At 43.9% G+C, this 21,051-nt stretch overlaps 3 protein-coding genes across 3 annotated transcripts; 2 read left to right on the top strand and 1 right to left on the bottom strand.

The window, feature by feature from the left end:
• The first annotated feature begins 842 nt into the window (after positions 1-842).
• On the top strand, positions 843-2,060 carry LOC131285731 (general odorant-binding protein 45-like). Its single transcript, XM_058314588.1, has one exon. The coding sequence runs from the start codon at positions 843-845 to the stop codon at positions 2,058-2,060; it is 1,218 nt and encodes a 405-aa protein (XP_058170571.1).
• A 1,853-nt stretch (positions 2,061-3,913) lies between these two features.
• On the top strand, positions 3,914-5,206 carry LOC131285730 (uncharacterized). The gene has a single exon (XM_058314586.1). The coding sequence runs from the start codon at positions 3,914-3,916 to the stop codon at positions 5,204-5,206; it is 1,293 nt and encodes a 430-aa protein (XP_058170569.1).
• A 713-nt stretch (positions 5,207-5,919) lies between these two features.
• Positions 5,920-7,212, bottom strand: LOC131285729 (uncharacterized). Its single transcript, XM_058314585.1, has one exon. The coding sequence runs from the start codon at positions 7,210-7,212 to the stop codon at positions 5,920-5,922; it is 1,293 nt and encodes a 430-aa protein (XP_058170568.1).
• Between the last annotated feature and the right edge of the window lie 13,839 nt (positions 7,213-21,051).

Genomic DNA, 21,051 nt, shown 5'->3' with positions numbered 1-21,051 from the left:
GGTAAAGCTGAGCTACAAAAACTAGGTAAAATTCTGTACAACTCAAACGTATAGAATGTAACATACTCAACTCAATAGTTGGAAGCAAAAATTAACAAAAAATGTAGTTGAACCTAATGTCGGTATTAGGTTTACGTTTGTAAATAATTCCACTATTTAAAAAAGTAACAAACACAGTTATAAAACAAACGGAACAAGAACGGGCGTTATGGCTTATGTTCCCCAAAACACCCAAAACACAACATTTTATCTTAAAGCTTAAGAACAGTCTTACAACCAAGAAGAAAGATTTTGTAACTTTAGAATTGGTTTCAAAATCAAAAAAATGTCACAACACAGAGTTGTCTTTAATTTAAAAAAAATTGAGCTCGGAAGTTTCAGTCATTGACGATGTGAAGTATTTTGTTAATTTTTTGCTTATCGGGAATGTTTTGTTTTACTTTGATAACATGGGAAACCAAGAGTCTCTATCGCTTAAAATGGATTAAAATAGAGAATTGATTAAAATTACGCGGTTTTTGAAAGAAATACTATAAGTAGTGTGATCGAAACATATACGAGGTTCATTGATCTTCACCATCTAGTAAAAGGAGCATATAACAATATTAAGAATGGTAAAAAAGATCAAAACTCCATCACGTTACATAAGCGGGGGAGTGGACATTTGATGCTTTCTTTCTGGTGATAAGCAACGAGCGTAACCGACGCTGGTGTACGGACGGCAAAACGTGCCATTCCTCGCAGGTTGTTCACCGTAAACACGGGACTGTGTATAAAAGCTCACGTCACCGTCCAGCTGACCATCACAACACCGCAATCCGCACACTCCAGCAGTAGCGAACATGAGACAGCTGGTCATTGTACTTCTGGCGCTGGTGGCTCCCCACCAGCTGCTCGCCAGTGGCTGCGACACCAAGGGCGTCATCATCGAGAAGAGCTTCCTGCAGTCGGTGCACGATTGCGTGGAGTATCTGCAGATCCCGAAGGAGCGCTTGATGCAGTACCTCTCGAACGAATTTCCGCCGGACGATGAGACCAAGTGTCTGGTGTACTGCGTCGGTGTCGACCTAGGCTGGTGGAACAACACCTGCGGGCTGCAGGAGCCGGCCATCGTGAGCTACTTCCAGCCGGTGCAGGGAGATAAGCAGTACGAGAGGCGCACGAAAGAATGTCTGGATCGCCGGGTGGGTGCCATCGAGTCCCCAAACAGCTGCTGTCAGGCGTTCGAGACGTTCCAGTGCTACTTCCAGGAGTTCGGAAATCTGGTCACCTGCCCACAGTACGTCCGGTTGACCAAACTCCAGGCCACCCAGGCCGCCCTGGACTGCTTGGTGATGCTGCGGTACCCCGAGGATCTGCTCAAGGTGTACGCTCGTGGCCAGGTGGAGGATTGTCCGGAGACCCGTTGTCTGTACCATTGCATCGACCTGCGTACCGGACTGTACACGCACGAGCACGGCATCAGTTTGCAAAACTTCTTCATACGCGATGCTGCCTTCAACGATCGCCGCTACCTGAGCAAGGAGACGAAGGCATGTCGGGATCGCATCCGCCAGTCCGGCTGTGACAAGTGCACCGAGGTCTACCAGACGCACCAGGAGTGTCTGTCGGGGTTGGGCGAGAACGGTTACACGTCCGGTCTGATCACCGAGGCGGCCAAGCTCGCCCTAGCCAACCTTGGCGTGTGCTGCGCCCAACCGCATGAACAGAAGCCCTGCTATAAGCCTCATCCTCCTCCAACGCACGTACCATGTACCACCCCCTGCCCGGGATCCTACCACCCGACCAGTCCACCAAACCACGTCTACGTTCCCAAGCCGCATCCTCCGGTGCCAAAGCACAGCTGCTCGGTGTGCGGCAACCAAGGCTCTTCAGCATCCCCCTATCCATCGCCAGCTGCTGGCGTCGTTCCCTCAGTAGCACTTTCCTATTCCCATGTTCGGCCATCGACCTGCAGTAGCTGTGGCGCCGTCGACCGAATGTACAACAAACCGGTGGTTCATGGCTACCGCCGCGGCAGCAGTTGTGGCTGCAAAGCATGCTCACGGTCGTCTTACTAATAAGATCATTGGGACCTTTCACTCCAACCGGCGCAGATCTCATGAACCAACCAACACCTGAGCTAATCGTAATTTTTGTATAAGAAAAGAAGCAAACATAAAACCAATGGTATCGATTCCAAATCATCTGCTTTTTTCATTCACTGCAAAGTTTGTACCAATCGACAGTTATTGAAGAATTGAAAAATGAATTGTTTGTCCAAGTGGCCAAGGTACACTTGATTAAAGTTGTTCTATAAATACTGCACAGTATAAATATTGAACTGTAGGAGTTTTGCAGATCATCGCATCATTTTCAGAATATTATTTATTCTGCATTGAAGTTCTCCTTGCGGGACTTAGCCTCACTCGAATGAGAGTAACTGTGAGCTTTTCGAATGTAATATTCAGCGTCAAGGCAGTCGAACCAGGGATTATGCTGAAAAATGTATTGTTCCATTGCTCACATACGCCTCCGAGACATTGAGTCTGTCCAAATATAATGAAACCATTTTAGCCGTGTTCGAGAGGAAGATGCTCAGCAGCAGTATTGGCTTCGTATGTAAGGAGATAACAGCGAACTTTATGAGTTATATAAAGACTCTACTGTCTTACAGCAAATTAGAAACAGCTCGTTAATTTCTTTTACCATGTCCAATATGACAGTGAAGGTGTGGTAGGCCAAAATTGAGGTGGAAGAAAAGCGAACGCCAATAATTTGATCTAGATTTGGATCAGTTTAGCGAGCGATCGTGAGCGGTTTCGAATGGGGTTTCGTCTCGCCTAGACCGCAAGGCAGATGTAGCGTCAAGTTTAGTAAGCAAGCTAATAAATGTAAGTTGATTATAAATCAAAATAGTCTTCAAATAAATCATAATAGTCGTTAAATAAAGTAATAAATACATTCAGGTGTATTGAATGGAATGAGAACGGAAAATAAACCTGAACATAAACTGTACAAGGACAAGAGATTGACATGTTTAAAAAGTCTAACTAAAATTGAATGGTATAGTATGGAATAAGAATGAAATGAAAACCGGAACATAAACTGTACATAAGAAGAGGAGATTGGAAAATCAAAAAAGTCCAACTAAAATTGACGAATAATTAATATTCAAAGCAATGATAAATGTTAAACAGTACAAGTTTTCGATAAAAGTTTATAAATTAAATTATTTCAAACGTCCAAGAAATTGTAATCCCCTTCAGTGAGAAGGTCGCACAAAAAAAGTATCAAGTGGCGAAATTAGTACGCGGACACTATACAACCGGGTGACGACGTGCTCGCTTTGAATCTGATGGTGTTTTGTTTCCAACAATTTTCGTTAAAAAAAACGCGTAAACATCGTATTATGCCGAGTTCAATCGTTATCATCCACGTCCCGGTGTTTGTACAACGTAGTGTTGGGCTGATCGTGATGCCGAACTTGACACCAAGCCGTGCATCATCAACCACAACAGAAGAAATCGAGCGATTGGCGACAGTAAGATTAACTGCTCTCGAGGATGAAGGGTCGCTTGGTGTAGGATCTGTTTTTTTCTGTCCACAAACATCCCAACCCTGATAAGAACCGAGGACGTTCGTGTTCGCATGATCTTCCACCCGATCCGCACACGGTGTACACGGCGTGTTGGTTGATTTTTTCGTCATCATATGTTTGAGAAAACGGTTTCCACAACCAAGCAGTCGGCAGGGAACGGCAATACGTGCCGGTACAACACCGCTCGGTCGGAAGCGAGATACACGCCCATATAAAAACCGTTTATCACGCTGCACCGGACATCACTAGCGAGCGTTCCACGGCGCCACTCGGTAGTAGTATTCCGGTCCGATTGCAGAACCCACCTCTGAGGAGCTAACAGCGGAAGACACAATGAGACAACGATTGCTGCTGAGCTGCGTGCTGGTGGTGGTGGGGGTGGTGGTGATGGGTACCGTGCCCGCCCACGCCAACGACACCAAGGGGGTCGTCATCGAGAAGAGCTTCCTGCAGTCGGTGCAAGATTGCGTGGAGTATCTGCGCATTCCCCGACACCGGATGGCGCAGTATCTCGCCTACGAGTTCCCGCCCGACGAGGAAACCAAGTGTCTGATCTACTGCGTCGGAACGGATCTGCGCTGGTGGAACAACACCTGCGGGCTGCAGTTTCCGGCCATCGTGAACTACTTCCAACCGGTGCTGGGCGATAGGCAGTACGAGAAGCGCACCAGGGAGTGCGTGGAGCGGACGATGCGCTCGGGCAGAGTACTGAACAATTGCTGCCAGGCGTACGAAACGTTCCAGTGCTACTTCAAGGAGTTTGGGAACCTGGTCACCTGCCCACAGTACGTCCCGGCAACGAAGCTACAGGCCACCCAGGCCGCCCTGGACTGTCTGACCATGCTCCGGGTTCCGGTCGATCTGCTTCAGTGCTATAGCCGTGGGAACGTACCCGATGTGCCCGAAACACGCTGTATGTACCACTGCATCGACCTACGCACGGGTCTCTACAACTCCGAGACGGGCCTGCAGCTCCCTCGGTTCTATGTGCGCGATTTGGCCTCCGACGATCTGCGCTATCTGAGCAAGGAGACGAAAGTCTGTCGCGATCGCATCCGCCAGTCCGGGTGTGACGTCTGCTCGGAAGTATACCAGACGCACCAGGAGTGTCTGGCAGGGTTGGGCGAGAACGGCTACACATCCGGCCTGATCACCGAGGCGGCCAAGATCGCCCTAACGAACCTTGGTGTCTGCTGTGCTGGGCATGTTGAACCGAGTCCGGAGCAGGGTTACAGCTACGCGTCATACCAAAGAGTTGAGGTTCCCTGCCAAGCCTGTGCTTCGCAAGCTCCAGTAGCTATCGTTCCTCCACCGCCGGAACATACGACCTTCAAACCCACTCCGAAACAACCCTGTTCCTGTAAAGACAAACCACTGAACACTGTCCTACAATCCAGACTCTATCCGACATCGGAGATGGAATCGTTCAAACCAGATCCCTTCGCCAAGCGTCCACCGGCTAACCATAGGCAGCAGATGGTGTACTACCCCGCGCCAGAAGTGACTCCCTGCCCGCAGACACCATCCCCTCAGAAGCCCATGTTCTCTACGTTCTCCGGTCGACCGATGGGTCAGAGACCCCATGGACCTTATCTCTCCGGTTCGTATAAACCGAAATCCCTATAGTCTGAACCTTTGTTTAGTGTATAGTCCCTAGAATAGATGTACACGTTGCGATCTTTATTTATTAAATCGAAATGGAAAATAAGTGAAAGACGCTTAGTGTTTTTTTTTTGTCTACATCTAATGACTCTCTTTGTCAATCGATGAGGTTATTCTTTTACTCCACAAAAATATTGAAACGTGATTAAAAAAATTCTGCATCGTCGCGAAATTGCTTGAACGTGCAATACTTTTATTACTTCTCGAACATAAACAAAAAAAGAAACTAACGGCATGCTTTCACATGTTTTGTTTTTTGTTTGTTAAATAAACAAAAACCCCCTCGGTGGTATGGACCATTTCATAAACAGCTCGAACGCCAACGGCGGTACGTGACGAAGTCACGCAGAGGCAAAAAGCCGCGTAACATACCACGACCGTTTGGGCGGCAACAAATAAACACAAAACATTTTAATGCCTTTAGAGCACGCAATTTTTTGGCGTGTGTGATGCAAAGCGCTTGAAGTTATGGCACCTGAGGAACATCTGAGCCGTGGATTACATAAATCGCGGTTAAGATCGACCGTTCAGGTTCATTGGCAGGTCGGAACACTTTAAACATAGTAAGCGGAGGTTGTGGTTTGTCAACGAACAGGTTTTTTATTGGATAAATATTAGGTATAGAAAACAAAACTACGGGAAACAAATAAATAACCAACGGACTGACGGTATCAACGTTAGAAGAAGAATCGGCCGTACTTCGTGAAGGACTTGCTACAATTCGGACAGTTAAATTTGCAACCGCCCGGTTGGAACATTTTGCCACAGTTCTCACAGTTTCTCTGTTTATAGTTAAACACAACCGGAGTCGTGGTTTCCATGGTGGTCGTTGTAGGTTCTTCACGAGGTAAGGCTTGCGTTGTTCTAGGCTCCTCGTAGTGCGCAGTCGTCCTAGGTTCCGGGTAAGAAGTCTCGGACTTTTCATGGTCCTTCGCTGGACAGGGAGTAGTCGTTGCTTGTTCGTAGTACTTTGGAGTAGCTGTGGCCTCTTCGTACGTCTTCTCAGGATAGCGCATCGTCGGCTCATCCTCATCATCTTGCTTCGGATAGGGCGCCTTCGTGGGGGTCTTCTCGTGGTACTTCTTAGGCATTTGTTTCTTTTCCTCTTTCCGCTTGCCGCAGTATCCATCGTTCAGCGCGAGAACAGCGGCATCCCGTAGCACTCCATCCTCGTAGTAGGCGTTGCCCATCTCACCCAGCAGATCTCGGTAGGCTAGGAACACTTCGGTACATTCGTCACAACCGGTTGCCCGGAGGTTGGCAAGTTTGGTGTAGGTATCCGGTGCTAAGTATCGCACGTCGTCGGCATCCTGGTAGTCGCGCGTGTAGAACCGCTTCAGATCGAACCCGGTGTCGCTCTGGAAGACCCCGGAGCGAAGGTAGAAGCAGCGCAGAAGACAGCGCGTTTCCGGCGCGTCCCGGATGAACCCGGTGCTGTAGCTTTGTAGGAGCGCCTCCGGAACTTGCAGCATGTTGATGCAATCGTGCGCCATCCGGACGTACCGCGAGTGATCCTCCGGGAGGTATTGCGGACTGGGCACCAGATTGCCGTAGTGTTGCAGGTAGCACATGAAGCTTTCGTACGCCAAACTGCAGCACTCGGAGGGATCGCTCTGCGCTAGACGCAGCTCGAGACACTTGGCCGTACGCCGTGCGTAGTCCGTGTCGGTCGGGTCCGGGCGGAAGAAGTTGGCCATCAAGGCCGTCTGCACGCCAGTCGTGTCGTTCCACCAGCGTAGGTTCAGTCCGACGCACCGTACCAGACACTTCGTTTCCGCATCGCACGGAAACCGGTGGGAGGCGTAATCGTCGTACCGGTTCGCCGGTATCCGCAGATAGTCCATGCACTCTTGCATCGCCTGCGTGAGGCTTTTCTCGAGGTACAGATGGGCGCCATCTTGAGACGCACTGTTCACCACAGCAAAGCCCGCCAGTGCCAGCACCAGTGTCAGCAGCTTCGCGCACCCCATGTGGAGATGTGTCACACGCAGGAAATTATGAGAAATTACCAATAATTGTACACCAATTACACGCGCACACACACGAACACACCACGGGACGTTCCGCTCACCCTGAGGCGCTAAAGACAAGTTTCCGACGCGACCGCTTCAAGCCCGTTCTCTCGGTGTACTGTCACTCTCTCTCACTGGCCCGACGCAAACCTCGGTACTGATACGCTGGCCATGCATATGGATGAGCTTTTATACACCGCTTCACGGCATGCACCGTGCTCGACCGTGGTCCTTTTGCATCCATTTATCTATCCATTTTTGCGCACAAAAGTTGCGAGGCCACTCCGGAGCGGTCCGCCGGCAGCCCATCGTCAAAGGTAGGCTCGTGTCCGATCGCTGATCAGTTAGCCAGCCAGCCAGCCAGCCTGAAAGGCCGCGTCTGCCTGTGCTGGTATGTTGATTCCAAATTGCACGTGCCTGCGCGATGTGACATAATCGCGCCAAGAAGCGACACGAGGTCGGCCCGGCTACCGAGACTGACATTAACCGTGGGAAAGAGTTTTTCGCCAAGAAAGCATTTTCCAATCGGCAGGACATCCCGCTCGATAGAGAGCGTACACTTACTTATTCTAACGCACAAGAATGCGAAAGTTTGTGAAGTTAGAATTTTAGTTTCAAAGTTATAAAACGCTGAGAAAATGGATGAAAAATATCACTTGAGGTATGAAATATTTATTCGTAAATCCCGTAAAAAGTATAATTAATGAAAACTACGCTTTCAAATTTGTATAACTAAACGTATCAGCGTAGTTAGTAAATTAATCGGAAAAATTAAATCTTTACTTTTGTAGAAGTAAAATTAGGAAATTTCAACAGTTAAAATATTAATTGAATATTCTTAGATTCTTCTCTTTTTCAGATTCTATTAAATCTCTTTGCTAGTCCTTTGAAAATGTTTGCTCTGCATAAAGTAAATATTATTAGCAAAGCAATGAGTAAAATTAGTGATGTTTTTATGTTTATTGAAATTTAAAAATATAAAGTTTTGCTTGCATTCAGACTGTATGGTTCTCATTCTCTTTATCTCGGCTTAACATTTACCAGTTGACAACTTTGTATATCGTCAAGAGTAATTATTTTCATTATTGAAATCATTTCCTAATTTAATTTATGATGCTAAATGTTAGTCCCCGTCCACTTTAGTGTTGGCTACATTATTTGTTTAATTGTTACATGTTTTCACGCAGACATGTTTTTTGTTTTTCGAAATTCCACATCCATTTACTACATTGTAACAAAATAGTTGTCATTGCTTTTGACGACGATATTATCGTTTTTCCTTAATTCTGTTTTTGTATGAAATGGCAGTTCTTTGAAGCTGCCCCTGATACATTCACACACGTTTTTCAGGTGATACATTTCCCTTAAAAAAAAGAGTAAAGTTATCAATAGGAAACCACCTTTTTCACATTGTTTCAAACAAACCGTCGTCAAAACATACAGATATATTGTTGTTTTTACTTCCATCGACTGGCGCATGGTTGGCGAGGAACGAAAATCATAAAAAGTCGCAGTACATGCGAAGCAATTTCGTTAATTTCTGCTTGTTCAGTCGAAACATGGAGTTTGCTCATTAAACACCTACGTACGCTTCGGTCGATTCGTGATTCATTTAATTCCAACTCGCGTTGACTTAAAAAAAACAAGGCTGTTCTTCGAAACATGTATCCAGAAAAATTACCGATGCTGTTTTACGACTTCCATGTGAAGCTCGTCGTAATAATGTTATTACTTATTCCCATTAATTTCGGTGCAGTGATTCTGTGACAACTTTATTACATTGCCTGCTGATTGCAACTGAATGCCTCCGGTGCAACTTTCCGGAGGTTTTTATTTTCCAATATTGTTTTGCTCTTTTAACCGTGTCGGGCCGTGTGGAAAAAGCTCATAACTATATGCAGCTTAAATTGTATACACACACGCGCAGCAACCAAACCGATGGTTCAGTTAATTAAATTCTCATCATAAACCAATGGCCATGAAATGTGCGGTGACAGCGGGAAATAAAAATCACTCAGCTAAATCCACCCCGGATCGGAGCCGAAGAACGGAATGGAAAAGTGCAAACAAAACGAACACGCACTGTGGACAATATTTCCGTCCGTTGCAACTGCACACCACATGCGAGAAGTGCGTCGTTTCACCACCGCGAACCCACGGGCTCGTTAAGGTAACGGGCCGAACAAAAGCTGAAACAGTGCAAAGAAAGAGCAAAACGGAAACTGGCCATCCCCTATAATTTACATCTCCGCCCAGAAGAGATCTCCGCGCGAGGCGTGAGCGACAGGACCGTTGGAAGGGAAAAACGGAATGCGAAAAAGGAAGAAAAAAACGGGGGGCCCTGGACCCTTGGACGATCATCACGATCATCGCGCGCCAGGATCACGCACTTAATGAAGCGCTTTATTTTATTACCGCTGATTGAAATCGAGCGTTAAAACAAAGCAAAAACTGGCCACTCCACGCGCGTTCGCCTAATGAACCGTCATTAACTTCAGGAGAATAAATAACCACCGCCACCTCCACCACAGGGAACACCGTGCCGAACGTGTTTCACTGGACCGGTGGACGAAGTCGGATGGGAAGAGATCAACTTGAGTGAAGTGTCAAGCAGGTTCCCGGTGATCCTCCTCGGAAGGCGAACACTGTGCACGCACGTTTCCCATTTGTTTAGAAACTGAACCGTGGGCAACACGGGATTAGTTAGGATGCCACGGGTCGTCAACATAAACTCATAAACGATGGTAAAACAAACGATCGTTCGTAAAACTTAACCTCTACCACGCGAAGGAGTCTCCAACATCCCGTTCTTCGGTTTATTTTTAACACCATTCTAAAGAGACGAGAAAATTCTCCAATCGGAAGTGTCGTAAATTTATTCGCCAAGTCGTAGAGACGCTCGGTCTCACGATCTCGATCTTCTGTCACATTAAACACACCGTTTCGTGGTCCGGACAGAAGAAAAACGATCCCGCGTAGGTTATGTCTGCAGGGCAGCAACACCGCCGAGTCATATTTTTATGAAGCAAAACATTAATTTATCACACATGTTCGCCAGCCAGCCGGAATCTGGTAGGAGTTTGTTCAAGGAGTTTGTTTTAATCTCATCTGCTTGCCATTCGCCAGCTTAAGCTACTTCTACCGGACGAGCGGGTTTGATTGTTTGAGGTTTCGTTCGGCAAGCTTGATTTGGGATCAAAGGTTTTCGTGTTTTAATTCATTAACAATCACAGTCGTCTTCAAAGACGAACATACTCCAGTTCCAACGGGGTGTTATTTCGCACGCTTTCAAACCTGCTCCATGCTGACTGAGTAAAGAAACTTCAAAAATCAACAGGAAGTGTGGAGGCCAACACGTTGCAACAGAAAAAAAACACTTCGCAACAATCGGGCCCTATGGAATCTTACCACATTTGTCACCATGTGGTTCCCGGCACGACGGACGGTCCCTTCCTTCGCATCGGGAGCAGAATCAAAAAACGACTTGAGAAAAGAGATTACTTGCGGTGGTGCGGTTTGGGATTTATTTTTGTAAGGCACAAAAATAATTTATGAGCCCTCGTCTACGTCGCGCTTTATCGCGGTGCATCGGGAGACGTTCGTCCCGAGTACAAGCATCGGGAGAGTACGGCATCATAGGGGTGGCTGGGGTAAAATGCATCCCTGAGGAAAAATGTACCTTTTCTATTTTATTATCAAAAACACGCTTTGGTCACAAAAAAGAAGTGACCCTTCAACAGTGAACTAAAGTATGAATCCCCTGTGAGTTTGACAGTTCTTCATCAGCAGAAAGTGAAATAAAAACAGAACCAAAACATAATCGGTTCGGACATGTTCTGATGTAATGTTGCTGACCACTCTACTAAAGAATCAATAGTGCAAAAATCATAGTTTTTACACATGTCTTACATAGTTCTGTTAATTAAAATCCAAGCTGCAAATTTAACTTAAATTCACACTGTATACAAAAATCTCGGTAAATATACAGTTTAATTCGAATTCGTAATCAAAAATATGTTCAACTATAATCGGAGGCAAAATGCATCAGTTTGTAAACAAACTAAAACGAATTCTTATCAAATGCATTCACTTCCGGTCTAATCACATGAAATGTTTTATCTTTTCCATTGCCCGAAATTTGTTTATTTTAGGAGTGGTGTATTTTGCTTCTTTGTTTTGATGCTAATTACCCACTTTGCTGTGGTGAATTTTAACCCAACACTGGTGAATTTTGTCTCATTTAGATACAGATTTATCTTAAATTAAACTTCATGTTTTTTTTTGTGTTAAAATTTGTAATAATTGAAAACTCAATAGTTTTCCTTCTTAAGTGCGTATGCCCCTACCATCCCCTATAAACTCTCATCAACGTGCGTTTTTGCGATTTGCGAAGGATTCTTTCTCCTGGGGTTTTTTTGTTGTGTGTTCTTGTTGGTTTTTTACCTCCTTTAGCTCTTCGCAACGGCACGCAGTTTTAACTTTCCCCATGGGAAAATCATCATCAGAACACCGTCGTGTTCGTTGCGCGCTGCACTCCCGATGATCGGAGACGGACTGCGTTTTTAGCACATGCTCATACGAGGGGTCTGCTGGTGGTAGAGAAATCTAAAATAAATCGCCTGTCAAATGTGCACCGGTTGGTGGGAGAGAAAAGTAAACCTTCACCAAGGGAAAAGCCTCCAACCTGTATCCGAACCCCGGGGACGGAGGATGATTTCAAAGAAAAAGCGATAAGTAAACCTTCCACACAATGTTCTACAATGCACCGAAAACGCGCGAAGCCCTAAGCCGGATTAAAACCTCCTCCCACCCCGTGGAGGAAAACTGGGCCTGTGTAGTGGGAGGGGGTGTTTCGGAGGTCGCTCCAAGGGTGGCTAATGCAATCTGCCGGCCGGTCGCACAATCGAACCAGGCAGATGGAAACATGAATGCCGTAAGTGAATCCAATTCATCGTGACAGCTATAAATGGGGGTCTCGGACTAAAATGATTTTCGCACAAACACATGCCCACGCGTCATCCTGTCGTGGGATTATGACGGGAAGAAAAGGCAGCCATCGTTATGACGCGTGTCAGAAGCAATTTATTTTGTGTCTAGTTTATTTAAAAAAAGACACTGTGTACCTTATTGAAATTCCCGTAGTGCGTACGGGTTTTAGCTGAAACGTGTTCAGCTTAACAGCTAAAGTAGCGTGTGCTTATCATCTATTCATATAAAAACCTTTGATTTATTGACATTCAATTTACTTATAAGTTTGACTAATTGTTTTCCATATTTGCAGAAATATTTCTGTTCCGTATATTTTATTTTATTTTATTCATTTTATGTTTTTTTTTTAAATATACGTTTTCTTGCATAGATATATGGACATCAGTTTAAAGTAACATAGAGACATAGCTTTTACTTCATAAAGTACAAAAAATATGAGCAGCTAATTCATTCATAATGTTTTCCTTTTATCACAAGAAGTTGGCTGACGACTGGCTCCAGTTGACTTTTTACTTGTTCGCATTTCTTATGCATTAAAAGTTGGACAGAAATCATAGGATTACTTTGGAAAGCACGGGCTACAATTGCAATTAAAACAGCACTTCTACCACGGCCAGCTGAAGGAGTCAAAGCGGAGATCAACTTCTATTTCCGTCAGTCGCCTCGTTGAGTGTCAGGCCCCTTTTCAAACTGTAGCGGTCCATTGGTCGAAGGGTTTTTCGCGTAGAAATTAGCTCAAACCATCCATTCCGTGCCCCAATTTCGTCGTCTCTTATGCACACAGCTTCTCTTAAGCGTTTTTATTTTCTTCTTTTCGCATGCTCCAAACTCTGGACCTGGGAAGAGTAATTTGTTTCCCCCAGCCCATTCGGACCGGTCCGACTTTTATCCGAAGGTGTGATTTACCACGACCGGCGCGCAATCGTCCGCGAACGTTGGCGTTTGATCCCTCGGAGGCACGCCGCTTGCTTCCAGTGGATGAAGGGGGGTCAGGGAAGAAAAAAAAAGAACGATAGTAAATAAAAGACCGTCACCAGCCCGCAAAATGTGGCGTAAACAATCATAAAACCCTGCTTCTCGGTCGGTTTCCGGCGTAAATGGAACGATTCGCACACGCGAACACAACGGTGTGGGAAGCAGGCTTCATTGGGTGAAGAAATTTAGTGAATATTGAGGTGAAGTTCTGCAGTTTTAGCAACTTTTGAAAGCAATCTTTCTTCGTTGAGAAAAGTTAACAGAAAGCTCTGTGAGTAGATATAAAACCTTACTTGCTCATAGTTTTTTTTTTCCTGTGCATAAATCAAACCTCTTAATCAGTTGTCTGTCTAACAAAAATGAAACAAATGTTCAGAAAAGGTTAAAGTTTTTATTGATTTAAAAACATTACTATCTGTCGATCCCATCGTTCCGTTATCAAAATTTTATGTTCCTAGATTTTTCCGTATTTTTTTTTATTTAGCAAATAAATTAATAAAGTAACAATTTAAGAGATGTTACCCCTTTAAGCAAAATTCAAAACAATCACTCAAAAAAAAGTATTTATCCCAGAGTGTCATCGTAAAATATTATGATTTTATATCAACTAAAAAAAATGGAAGGCTTCTTGAAAAATTAAAATAAAACGCTGCAAGTGGGAAATATTTCGGTAAATAAGCTTTACGTAGAATACCACTTTAAAACATACCGAAACATTATTCAGATTCCCTGAGGTTTCCAGCGTATCATATTAATTTAAAATAAGATTAGAAAAAAAAGCTTCAAACGCTAGCAAAAACTATAGCCATTTTTATTCAAATTAAAATTACCTTTTACGAATGCACATCAAAGTGCGCAACTTTGCCCCACATTACACTTCATCTTCACACGAAAACCAACCGAAGAAGTATTGCTGATATTGCGCAGAAACCTAATTTTACCGGAGCCTAAGCCGGAGCTAAGCGCTTCACGTTGGATTACGCGAACCAAGCCGTTTCCTTGACAGCTTAATTAAAGTTTCAACCTCCCGCCAGAGCTTTACTCCTCGTTTGGTTGTCAGCTGACGAAAGCTTCACGAGTCCGGCAAGAAGTAGCACCCGGTAAGGACACACCGCATTACTTCAATTTCAAGTAAATCGTTGGAAAACTTGCACCACTTTGTCCCGCGGCTCCACTCCTGACATCCTTGATTACATCGCACCGACAATGGCCGACAAATGGCAAACAACATTTCACTTCGGGGGCCAGCAGCAACAATTTAATGGCAACTAAAGATGTGTCAAAATTGCCAACCGTTTTCGCCGGATTGCTTCGATCGCGCTTTTGTACGTTCGCCTACGTCGATCGCCGGTTCGAAGCCGGACCAGAAATCTGTTCACTTAAGAAAATAAATCCACTCCATTGCGCAAAACCCACTCACTTGGTTGTGGTGCGGAAATAAACCTGTTCGACCGGGTGTTGGTCGATAGCATTTAAGAGCCTCCAATCTGCCAATTGATGGCACCGGTGGTTGCAACTGGATTGCACTAAAACGTCGAGTTTGGCTTGGGCAAAATTCCGGTAGCACCGGATAAACATGTGAGCCCCCCAGCATGTGGTCCTTTCAACGGGTTTTTTGTTTTGCTCCGGGGCCAGATTTTCCAGTTTAACAAATCGGTTTCTCGGCTGCCAATCGAACCGTTGGCACCGGGAGTTTGATCTGCCGACCAGTTTGGATTTTATGTTGTAAGTGAATATATAAATCTAGCTGTCTAGAGGAAGGCTCTAATTGACAGAAGAGCAGGAGTTTTATTTATTTCAGGCCTGAAAACAAGGTTTAAGACTCGTTTTATTCCACTTTTTGTCTCGGAGCTCGACAATTACTTTCAAATTTTACGACCTAACCAAGCTATCTGTAGGTTGCCGTTTTGCCTAACGCCCTTATCAAATGGCTACCGTTATTTCTCGAGATGTTTCTTGTTTTGTTTTTTTCCACTCATAACGTTTCCCATCGGACGGACTCTTTGAGGCCGCATTCTCGAACGAAGTGACTGTCGCTTCCTGCCGATGGGCGATGGCCAGACAACACCGATAACCTTCCGCTGAACCATGCAACAGGAACGGGCACCATCAGCACAACAAATACGCCATACACACACAACAAAAAAACAGCAAGCCGACACCATCGGCAAACAAGTGGCCAGCGAAACGCAACTCCGGCTCCGACGGGGACGTGGAGTGCATTCCTAGGCGTCGATAGGAATATGAATGGCTTATTAATGTAAAACCCATGCCAATAGCCTATCGTGACGCGTGTCATCCGAAGTGAAACAAAAGAAATGTGCACCATTAGTATGCGGCCGGGGGTAGCGGGGTAAGGAAGGATTGGCCCGGGTCGGTCCAAGATGGGCGTTCATGCACATTTTTTCCGTTGCGTCGAACGGGCTGGGCTTTTCTCTGATGCGTGTGCGAATGCCCGACTTGTGTAGGCAGAAGACAAAAGTGGTAATCTGAGTGGTAATCGTTTACTTATGTTTATTTTATGGCTTGATTTTATTATTATTGTTCAATTTTCGCAAAAGTGTAAGGACCGAACAATAAAACAACACACACAAAATGGTAAAAAAAAACACTGAAAAGAAGCACAACTTGTTTTGCGTGAGCCAACTGCTAGACTGACACTTTAGAAATTAATAGAAACGATCAAAAAGAACTAGTTTATTCTACGTAGTAATTTGATTTATTCATAGTGGAGGTTCACAAAAAACTGATGTGTAAGCTCTCGGGGTTATCGGGAAGAAGATACAACTAGAGTTATGTAATCTTCTAATAAAGGATTTATGATTCTGAAAGTTTCAATAAAATAATGGAAGTAAAAAAAATAACTAAAAAAGTAAAACCTACAAACTAGGAAGAGAGATATTCTTATTTTTGGTCGCTTGATCCACGCCAATCATAAAATCATGATGATTCCAGAAAAAACCATTAAGTTTTCAAAAGATTCATCGACGATTCAAAAACCCAAAACATTCATGTATCAATCTGAATAAATCTTATGTGAAAGATACAGATGAATGAATCTCGCATTAAAATTCATAACGCAGAACACTAGGTACAACATTTTTTAATTTGTAAATGATATTTTGCACCATGGTAATAATGATAATGATAATGTTGATAATATTTGTTCAATTTGTGCATTACATTAATGTTAAATTCGATAAAATGTAAATTGTACGTTAGAAAAAAAAACAACGTTTAATAAAGTCAGGACTTGCCAGCTATTATTTTCCTTGTCTTTAAAATTGGTTATACAAAATTAAAATGTATATGGATGTAACAAAATTAATGTTAAATTAAAAATATAGAACCCAATTCTCTTAGTCGAGTTGGGTATCACTTTGAACACTATTTTCTTACTTTTTTTTTCTTAATTTCGAGTTTATACGATGAAAATAACAAGTAAGCCATTTTTAAATAAACGAAAAGTACAAGAGATCTCGAAACCTGGTTGTGTTTAACAATAAAACATGCTTAAATCCAAAGATTGTTTTAAAAAACTGTCCATTAGCTGCAAACTACACATTAGAAAACATTTGAAAAACTACTTTTGACAGATTTTCAGTTGTAGTAGATAGTTGATAGCTATAATTAGGACCAAAACATAGTTGAACAGCATGTTTTTAGTAAAAAACAAAAATTGGTCATTCACAAATTGCTTTAACAAACAACATCATTCTCGGTCGGCTTTGCGTGCGAACCCTCTAAGCTCATAATTAAGCCAACCTTCATCATTCGCCATCATTCGGGTCGGGATCATTCTCATTGATCCGGTTTCGGATCATTAGGCGGCAAACGCCCGCTTTCGGCGACGTTCTAATCACCCTGCTGACGGCTGAGCTGCACCACGCTCGCCGGAACCCATCACGATCAACCCTTGCTCTCGGACCACCGCAGGACGTTCATTTGTCAACTAAGCTGATAAGTACATTAGCGCCGCCGATTCCCTAGCGCCCCGCGGCGGAAGGTATTTGCATAACGCGAGATGTGCGTGCCTCGGCGTGCCCGTATATCGACGGGTGTTTAAGATAAATGATAACTTAATGCAACCTGTTTTTCGAGTTGTTTATGTTCCTGGTTGGCATCCGAGCAAAAGCTGTTGCGCTTTACGTAGCGGTGGTCGTTAGTGGGGCCTCTTTTCTGAACAGAGTTTTAAGATGAACCTGTTCAAGGCGATTCATTAGGACACTTTCAGGTTTCATAAATATAGAAATAAATCTTCTTTTGAAGCCGTTCAACAACAACGATGCTCTCCGTGACAAAATTGCGCCTAAATATTTAGATGATGGCATGTTCCAAAAATTCCTCCCAAAACAGTATAAGCCTGCCGGATCCTGCCCCAAACAACGCACCTCCACGCCGCATAGAACTCTCGAGAAAAAGAAAGACATGCAAATCACAAACTATGCTCACGCGACCTAATGATGAAGGTTTGTTGTTTTGAGTGCCGTGCCGACGGATAAGATGCCGATACGTTATCCGACCACAACGGAGCGGTATGTAAATGTCGTCGTCGGAACCGGATTAGGCGCTTGGAAGCCAAACCAAATAGGAGAAGGAAAACAAAGCTGAAGAAGCAATATGCGTAAGCTGTGGGAGTCCGATTCCGGCCGTGTGGGTAGATCACACTCCTCCATGAACGCCGTTGTTGAGCCAAACGACATGGGTTTCCAATTTATGCTGCTGTAGCGTTTTAGGCTGGCAGCCTTTACGGCCAGGGTTTTACCCTTTCCATGCAATCTAATAGGATTGGAATCATTCACAGGTGTTTGTTTAAATAATCCACCACGTAAGGCGCTTTGCGGTGGCTTTATTAAACACATGATTATAATGCGATCAAAACAAAGCCTACAGGTCCTAAGGTGGTTTAAAATATATGCTAATACCGATGCTCATCGCTCTCATTACTGTCCTTAGTGTGGTTTCATTAATAATTGAAATGTATTTTAATCAAATCAAACGCAATCGAACTTATGGTTAACGATGTAGATTATGTTGCCTTATTTACGGGAGAAAAATATGTAGCAAATTTAACAACCGGATCAACATTGAACAACTGGTTATCTTCCTGCAAAATTCTATTAATATCCATACAGGAATAAGTTTCTGAACTGAATTTCTTATAACCAGTTTTACCTTTTGTTACATCCTGCCAAAGATCTGCTTTATCGTATCCTGTCTTTTATTTCTCCTCTATAACTGCATACCAATGACGCTGAGCAAACTATAAATAAAATGCATATAAAAATTCCCCGGGCAAACATTTTACAGTAAAAAAATTATCTTAGTTTTTTCTGTGATAAAAATGATCATAAAATCTTTTGCCGAAAAGCCTATAAAAGATAACCTACCGATGCCGATGAGGCGAGGGGACTTAATTAATAGCCGAAAAGTTGTGCGCCAAATCCACGGGACGCCAATAAAGGCGAAATTAATTTGCAATCAAATAGGATCAACAGGCAATCTCGATCGACCGGGATCGTGCACGGTATCAGTTTCTTATCGACCGTCGCCGATGCTCCAAAATGGTGCCCGAAGAGATAAGTTTTATGCCAATTGGATAGTTCATGCTACGATGTGGTCCGGTGGACTGAAACCGAACTGCGTACGGCGGAACATCAAAGAAATGATCGGTACGATTCGAAAAAGTTTCGAACCTGGTGTCACACACCGAACATCCTTTCGCATCCAACGCATGGGTAAATTAATTCAGTTTTGTATTAATTACGAAACCGATAGCAAACCACACCACGGACGGGCGGCAAAATGTCAGTTCTCTCTTGCCGGCCGCTTCCTTCGACTTCTACCCGCAATAAATGCTCGTGCTCGTGAAGGTAAACATATAACGCACCTATTTTGCGGGGATCGAGGAGAAAAAATATGAAAAAAAAAATCCTTACCAAAAAAAGTATTGAAACTCATCCAATGTGGAAAAGAGAGATGGAAAAAAAGAGAAACAAGGACTATGAGAATACATAATGAATAAATAAAGATGACGATCACCCCGTAGGAAAGGCGCACGCATGGGAAACAAAATTCGTCCACTAATCGACGTGTTATGCAAATATGATCCGGACAGCATTCGCCTTTTTTGTAGCTGGTGGAAGAAAAACAGCACCGTGGTACAATTTAGTTTTACCACAGACAATCGAATCTATCCACCTAGAAGCTAAATCGGTTTATTTTTAATAGATACAGTAGAATTGATGAAAAGAATGCTCTATCAAACAGGGTAAAAAACAGAAGATTTGTATATGGATAGCCAAGGAAAAAATGCTTTTTATACAAATGTTTTTTTTTTTAAGATTCATTAATTACATCGCAACACTATTTACCATGTGGCTTAACTGGTTGTTAACACTCATCACCTAGAGAAAGACAAAGCGCCTCCGCACGTTTGACAGCTTTGCCTAACGCTGGCTATTAATTACGCTCTATTAAAGCATAAATCTGTCCACCCGGAGACACGTTTTTTCCTTTTATTTTAAACTGCCATAAAACCGGTCCGGCATGCTAGAACTAGGAAAGCTCGGATAATGCATACATGATGATCTTTTACGGATGGGGAAGGGTACGAACAGCTTTAGTTCAGGTTGAGTCACGGCAAGAAACTGGTACACTCGTGTTCGATTTACAATCTTCACCCAAAAGCGTACAATCGGAAACAAAAACCGAATCAAAGGATGCGTACGAAATTTTATGGTTTATTTATTTTTTACCTTCGTGGAATTATCTGACTTTATAACTCTATCGATGGAATCACCCGGTTTTAATAGTTGCTGATGTTTATTCAGGAAGGTAATATTCGAAAGAAAGGGTAAGAAAGGAAAACAAATGCTAAGCTTTTAATACCGCGTCTTTTCAATCGAACACCTTTTCGGGGTGATTATACCACTCAATCGAACGAATATGCCATCCTTACCGTTTACTTCGAACTCAACGGTGGCGCCGCCATTTGCGCCGTCTACAAGGTTATGCTGCTGGCTGGCCGGGTCCAGCGTCGGTGGGTGTTGATTTGCATAAACCAGTGGCTGATCGGACCGGAACAGCAATAATCCGCAAACAATGGTCAGCCGATAACGCCACCGGCACGTCGCCATCGCCATCTCGGTGTGTTTTTCGGGGAGCCTCCGGGAACTCAGCTACATACACACGGACGCGCGTCAAGGAAAAAGATTTACGACCGACCCGAAAGCGCAAAAAGCGCAGAGGACACAAATTCGCAAACGGGACGGAAATCCTTTGGTCATAAAAAAACAACAACAAGCAACAAAATCGGAGGTAGCTTCACAATGATGGCGTGCCGTATTTACTAATGATTTAACAATTCAGCTTCGGACCGGAGGTGGGATGGGCCTTCCTTTTTCCTTTTGCACTTTGGCTCCCGATTGCACCACCCAACACACACACACAATGGAAACGTGCACTTTTTACCACCCTTCACGCAATCAATGCACCAACAGCCATTTGATTTACGGCACTTGAATTAACTGGTTTTGGAATTTTATGTTTCAAATTTCCAACACACGTACATGCGATCATTCTACTCCACCTTTTTTCGCGATGGTCAGCGTGTATATGCAAGCAAAACTAGGCACAAGTCGTCGTTGTGATTCAGCTGGCGTTTCCAGTGGAAACTATTTCAAATATTTTTTATGGCACATTGTTTCGGACACTTCAACGCATTGCGTTGTCCGATTCACTCATCCTGGAACGCGTACTGGAAAGTAACATACTTGTTTAGTGATCTGAAATCAAGCCTCCACGGAGGGACGGTAGAAGTGACTTTATTTA

Source organism: Anopheles ziemanni, chromosome 3 (genome assembly GCF_943734765.1).
Source record: "Anopheles ziemanni chromosome 3, idAnoZiCoDA_A2_x.2, whole genome shotgun sequence".
Lineage (NCBI taxonomy): Eukaryota > Metazoa > Arthropoda > Insecta > Diptera > Culicidae > Anopheles > Anopheles ziemanni.
This window is presented reverse-complemented; position numbering and strand designations above follow the sequence as displayed.